The sequence below is a fragment of the Odontesthes bonariensis genome, chromosome 5 (assembly GCF_027942865.1).
Source record: "Odontesthes bonariensis isolate fOdoBon6 chromosome 5, fOdoBon6.hap1, whole genome shotgun sequence".
In the NCBI taxonomy this organism is placed as follows: domain Eukaryota; kingdom Metazoa; phylum Chordata; class Actinopteri; order Atheriniformes; family Atherinopsidae; genus Odontesthes; species Odontesthes bonariensis.
Window position 1 is genome coordinate 30,126,388 of NC_134510.1, and position 6,898 is coordinate 30,133,285.

The window sequence follows — 6,898 nt, forward strand, 5'->3', positions numbered from 1 at the left end:
TCTTGTCAACGTTTATTGTAAAAAAAAAGAAAAAAGAAAGAAGAACAAAGTAGTGATACTGATGTGGTTTGCATGGAGAGGCAGGTTTTAGGCCTCCAAATTATAGGGTGAAGAATAAACTTCAATTTGTAGAATTCTACACACCTATTTCATCTTCTTCACTCTCTTATGTATTTTTTGGATAATTACAGGTCCAGGTGTCAGTGGATACAGGTCAACGATGGAGTTCAGGCAACCAGTTTTGTTTGTAACCTGATTGAATTATGGCATCACCGGATAACGTGGTCTGACATCCTTGTTGAAAATCAGGAACAAGTTGAGAGTGGGAGTAATGCTGGTTGCAGTGTGGGCTCGTCGGCGTGTTTACAGAGCTTTCATCGTAGCCAGAATCTGCCCACTCTGAGCTGTCAAAGCTCTGCAAGGATGCTAACGATGGTCCATCCTGGCAGATTGTGAGGTCTGATAAAAGAGGTTTCCTCTCATTCATAGGTGATACTATGTCACCTACGTTGCTCTGTAACTGAAGTGTAAGTGGTGGCAACACAAGTTGTCCAGTGATATTCCGTACAGTGTTCAGCACCAGCTGCATGTTGAGATTGATCTCACAAGCATCAAAGTCTGGTAATGGTGGTGCTTCACGTGACGTTAGCTTTGGAGTCATTCCACCACTATCACAGCTTTCTTCTCCTTTAGAGGATAAAAATGAGCAACTGGTTTCTCCGTTATTGCTAGCAGCCTGCTGAAAATCTCCATTTTTTTCTGGTTGGACATGAACAACAACTGCAGAGTAGATTTCAGAGGACTGGGCACTTGAGTCCCTGTGTGCACCTGTGTCCTCAAAGGAGTTGCTGCTGCCAAGGCAGACGTGGCAGGGGATATCCTGAGGGAAATAACCTCCTGACGCTTGTGAGGGCACATTTGGCTTCACCTGGATTGTGGCGTAAACTGTGTGGTCACTTTGAGTGCAGACCTGTAGTTCGGAAAGGATGAGATTCTTATCTGGATGCTGCAACATTTTATAGGTCTTGGAGGTGGTTACCTGTTTTGAAGATAAAAAGAAAATCCACCACTGTCAATGAAACCTTCATACAATGAACAGAACCATATACATTGAAGCTACATTGTAGAAACCACCATGACTCGCTGGGTACCGTCTTTCTTTCTCTTTGCTAAATCGATTTAATCAAACTGTCTGTGTTATTTTTAGGCTGCTGACTCACATTGTTAACCTGAACACGTGTGAAGTAATATGCTAGAGGGCTTGGTTTTTTTACCATAAGGCAATTTTTCCTGGTTGTGTCAAGGAAGGACTCTGACGAAAGAATGATCTTACCAGTCCTTGTGGCATGTTCTTTGTCTTTCCACCCTTCACATAGCTGTACATACACACTACTGATATTATGGACATGGCTGCCAGAACAGCAACACCCATGAGAGGCCACTGCAGAAACATTCGATGATCGTCTGAAGGAGAAGACAGTAGGTTTTACAGAGATGTTTGGGGAAAAAAGGCAGAGCTGTAAATTTACATAACCTCAGGTAATTTAAAACTGTAAAAATTCCCATTAGGACTAACATGCTGAGGCATGTTGTTGTGCGGTAGCAACGTACTCCTGACAAGCCCCGGAGGGCTGTTCAATGAATGATCCAGTTACTGTGGTGTATACTTCCCAGAAGCACTGGTATGCTACTTAACAGGATCTGAAATCTCAATGAATGTGCATATATATAGAAACTAATTCTTCTCTTTGACGGTGGAGTAGAAGTGGCTTTGACTATATTTTAAAATGGGGAAAAATGATTTCTACATGTGTTACAACTGGATATAGAGAAAGGTCAGGCTAACTGTATAATCTTATCTTGACTTTCATCAGTTTGACAATGTTAAGGCAGAGAGAAGTCGCCACTCAAGCACTTTTGTGAGCATTTTTCTTAGACTCCAAATGTATTTTTTTTTTTCTTTTATTGGAGAACAAGAGTGTGAGTGTGTGTGTGTGTGTGTATATATGTATATATATATACACACACACACACACATATCTATCAAGTGGCATAGATTCTCAGTATGTGCAATAGTTAATGAGGTCAACACCATTTAGTCCTGCCCTACTGTAAAATGAGCTTCTGTTCCTTATGTCCTGTAATCTTTTACTGTTATTAGTTGGCTTTAAAGATGACAGATTTATTGCAGATTATCTTGATTTATTCCTAAACACTACATTCTTTCAAAAGAGCTGTAATCAATTGAGAAGATAAGCTTAAACTGATTAAATTAAAATGGCAAACATGCCTCTTTTTCACCAATGTAAATTCTTGTATTTTCGCTACAGCAGATGGACCCTTCAAAGCTTTTTCAAAAAGTTGCTAACTGTTACACTGTTGCTTCAAGTGAAATACGATGATGTAATATTTTTATGGGTACTTCTGCTGCTCTTAGATGGGTTCTGAGACATTCTTATGCAGTTATTAATAAAACTGAAACCAAATTCCTGCATTATGCAAAAGGAGCCCGTCTCAGCTGAAACACACCCACACCAGCAGCTACAAGTGAACCATGCACATATGAAATTTGTGGCTATTGTTTGGCTCACCTGGCAGTCTGGCACAGAAGCGGGCTTCCTCACTGTCTGAGCAGCCCCATTCTGATGCTGGTTTGTAGACCACGTAACCGCAGTATAACGTCTGGTTGTACTTCAAGTTGATGTCAAACTGGCCTGTTGTGTTTTTAAATTCCTGGAGAGACAGAGCGTCATATGGATGATGTATAATCCATATTATTGCACAGGTCAGATAAACATTTCCAGATCATTAAGACCAAACTCCAAACATAAACAAGAAAGCCGTGAAGCAGATGAATATCAGGACAGTACATTCTTAGTTAATATTTATACTGAAAATGCCTGATTCTGATCCTGTTTGGCTTGTGGGTTTTACCTGACATATATATGATCAATACTTTATCTAAGATCTATACGTTTTTTTTTTTTTTAAACACAGACTCACCTGTGCAGCCCACTCTGGATTGGTGATTTTTAAAGTATAAAGAACTTCAGTTTTGGACAACCAATTTTTGCTTTTGCCGATTATGTCTGCAATGGAGACTCCATTTGGCCCCAGTGGCAGGGTGACTTTGACATGCAGGCCAGTCACTGCGGTGTTTATAGACAAAGTGGGTGCATCAAGAACAGCTGCGGACACAAAGAAAGATGACTGGATGAATGCTGCAGCAGATTAAACCTGGCTTAGAGTCAATGAAGGAATGCATGGGTGAGTGTTCTTACTGTCTCTTAAAGGTTTAAAGCGGGTGGTGCATCTACAAGAGCTATCATTAACACACACTTTAGCCCTGTAGTGAACATCGTACACTGATGGAGTTTCTTGAGTCAGGTTACATGACAGGTCAGTCATGTTCTGACACTCCTTTTTCATCCGGTATTTCTGCTCAGAATCTCTGCAATGAAAGTAGCAGATAGTGTACTCAGTGTTGGAAATGCAAGGCTATGCATTAATAGAGATTTATTGGTACAAAGTACAAAGCCAGAATGGGCCATGAAAAACTATATCTCCAATTAGGTAGTTAATTGCTCCATCAGAAAAAAGGGTATACATACTAAAAGGAACAGAATCTATTTTAAGTGCTGAAGCTGCTTTGTGCTGTGAACCACACACACACACTATCGGCATGGAGTGATAGGAATGCCACAAAAACAGGAGCAATTGAGAAAAATTGTAAAAGCAGGAGCTATTGGAAAAATAACAAGTAATAACAAATGCAGTAAACATAAAAACAAAAGCAATGTGGAAAAAAATAAGAAAAAAAATGAAATTATACCAGTAAATTAATTGCACTATAATTGACAGTAAAAGATATATCATATGTATTGTTTTATCTATTTCCCTTTTATACATCCAAATTTTCTTATTTACATATTCATTATTTCTTCAATTCTTCTGTATTGTCTAAATTACTTTTTTTTTGTGGTACTCAACACAGTTAGCTGCCGTGTAGGAAGGCAAATGACTTAATTTTGTTTTAACAAGGAACTGATATTAAGCAGGCATAGTTTTGATTGGCTGATTTGATGCTGAAAGTCACTTCAGCAGGTCCAGGTGCTGCTAGAAATGTCAGGCAAGGGATAGTTATGTAGCCTTTTAGGATAGGTAAAGTATTTGGCAACATTTCCTTGACAAATGGAAAGAGCTATAAATAAAAAAGTAATTGTTCAAGATGACAATTCTACCTTGTTGACACCATTTGTAGATTGTGAGTTAAAAGAATAAAAATAATTCTTGTCGGAAGCCATGAAAGCAGATGATTTTTCTGCTCAGTGAACTTACAACAGCCAGGGTGCTATGCATGAAAAAAATGAACGGGCCACACAGACAGTCTTTATTTTTTTTGTATGTATTGATTTTTTTCCTCTAAGCTGCATTGAGCTGAGATGAATCCCAACAACTGTGTTAGTTTTCGGGCAGACAAATATATAGTCAAGGAGAGAAAGAGGAAAGTTTCCAGAAAAATACAAATTCTACTTTGCAACTTGTCTCTCAGATCTTTCAAACTGACATATGACGAATTGATTTAGTTTCTAGTGTGCTTGACTTGAAAAATAATTTAGTATTTGATGTTTTCTTCTACACAGTAGAAGTGTGCTGCTGCACATTTAAACAGCAGTCTGTGGTATGCAGAATAAGTTTAAAGTAAATGAAAGTGTCCAGAATGTTTTTTGGCAGTGTCGGCCCGTCTATCATTCCATTTAGCTTTTGGTCCTTTCATGGGATTTAGTGATGGCAAAAAACTCCCATTAGGATTTTTGTCTGTCATAGCATGTTAATCTAATGACAAAAAAGCTTTTAGAATAATCCACTGGGTATGAGTTACACTGAGTATGTCTGTACCTGATAATACATTCCTTCTGTAGACTATTTTTCTACATTATTTCCTTTTCTCCCCTCTCCTTAAGGAGCTGTACGTAGGCATTATGAAAAAAACATTTTATCCATCACCCTGGTCTTACTTGTGGTAATGCACACTGTAGAGCACCTTCTGCCCTGGAAAAGCAGGCTCCACAGGGTCCCACTCGAGTACATTGTAAAAGTTTCTGGAGACAAAATGCACCTCACTATCTCCAACTGAAAGACAAGCTGTTGGGGGAAAAAGAGAGAGTCTGTAAATGTTCCTGAAGCAGATAATGTCATGTCTGGTTCATTTTTGTTTTCAAGGAAATCCGAAATTTTAAGAAAGCCGTTTCAAAAACTTTTATCTTCATACCATTTAAAGAAGGAACAGTTTTCTTGATTTGCTGAGATATAAACAGCATTTAGTACATGTCACATTTTCTTTTTATGGATGTTTTACCCCCACTTTTCAGTCACTTTAAACATATTTAACCCCTTTGTCCTCAGGGGGAAGAATGATTTTGAAATAACTTCTTTAACTGTATGATTATTGCTTTGGCCCCAGCTACAGCTCTTACACTATAACATCTTAACCCTGAGCGACACTTCACTCTTCACACACATTCAACACCGTCGGAAAATTCCTCGAGCTGAACTTTACTTGTACTAGTGGCTATGTTCAAGCTTTACATGCTTTTCTACAGCTTTACCAACCCAGAGCTTATTAAAGTTTTGTGTGAAAACCCTTGTAGTTTATTTTGTGTAAATTACCCGCGTTTGTCCACACAAAATTTGCATTTTTACAAGCTAATAATACAGTCAATCTATAATCGGCTAGAAAATGAAACCACATTCTCCATTGATCCGTCATTCATAATGACCCACGTCCTCAATGAGTTCTGGGACTCTTCTTTATGTCTAAAGTGATTAAATAACTCTTTGTCTAAGGTATTATTTGGCTTTATTGCTTCAGTGCTTTTATTGTATTCTTATTCATTCCCCGTATTAAGACTACTTCAAAGGAAAAATAGTTTATTCATTGCATGTCTGCCTCTAATCAACATCTTCAATTCATATCAGCTCTTCTGTACTCACCATAGCAGAACAGGAGAAGACTCATAACATTCACCGACCACATCTTCCTTAGGTATGTGTAGGTTGTAAAAATTTTTTTAAAAAAACCCAGACAATCCTGTGTTCAACTTTTGGTCGAATTGTGAATTCTAAAATAAAATATTGAAGTTTTGAGGTTTCAGAGCAGTCTCCGGTCCTCGACAACCTCTGATGTGTCCTGGGAAAGGAGTGGCTGTACTCAGGTGTACTTTGGCACATGTTATCACTTTGTTCCTGTTTTTCTGCTTATTATATGATCCACCCACATGTATTTTCTTTCCGGAGTCCCAACTTCTCGTTTGCTTCTTACTCCTCCCCTATCCAATACAAATCTCATTGTCCTTCTGAGGTTGTTTTTCAGGTTTTTTCAGTTATTTATTTTTTACATCACTACAAATGATGGCTACTTGAGATTGAACTACAAAATGAAAGCTAAATCATACTCGCTGTGTGCCATAAAATGTGTGTTTCCAGAACTTTGTGTACAGGTACTAACAGCTTGATGTCGATGTTACCGCACACGCTCCTTATACTGCAATCTAAGGCAAAATGGCTGCCAATAACTGTCAAAGAAATTACAACAAAAAGAAAAGATTATGGCTGAATAATAAGTACAATTTAGCTAATGAGAATAGCATCAAATACAGCCTCTATTCCTCACCACACTATATTTCTATAAGTATTGACTGTAAAATATTGAAGGTTTGGGAGAACGTGAAGTATTTCCCAGGTGCATTACCACCAAACAGGACAGGTGCATACATACATCACAGCAAGCAGCTGTGAAGAGTATTCAGTACATGTTCCTTATGGCATCAGGAAAGTCCGTATTTATTAACAAATCAGTACTGCTTCTTGATGTTTTTGAATTGGCCTCCAGAAAAGG

The 6,898-nt window shown here is 38.3% G+C and overlaps 1 protein-coding gene across 1 annotated transcript; it reads right to left on the bottom strand.

Moving 5' to 3' along the window:
- ifnlr1 (interferon lambda receptor 1) lies at positions 1-6,212 on the bottom strand. Its single transcript, XM_075466749.1, has 7 exons — positions 5,995-6,212; positions 5,019-5,145; positions 3,282-3,451; positions 3,004-3,188; positions 2,592-2,733; positions 1,334-1,464; positions 1-1,039 (listed from the first exon to the last, which is right to left on the bottom strand). Exons 1-7 carry the CDS (start codon positions 6,035-6,037, stop codon positions 215-217), a joined length of 1,623 nt encoding a protein of 540 aa, XP_075322864.1. The 5' UTR covers positions 6,038-6,212; the 3' UTR covers positions 1-214.
- Positions 6,213-6,898: the final 686 nt, after the last annotated feature.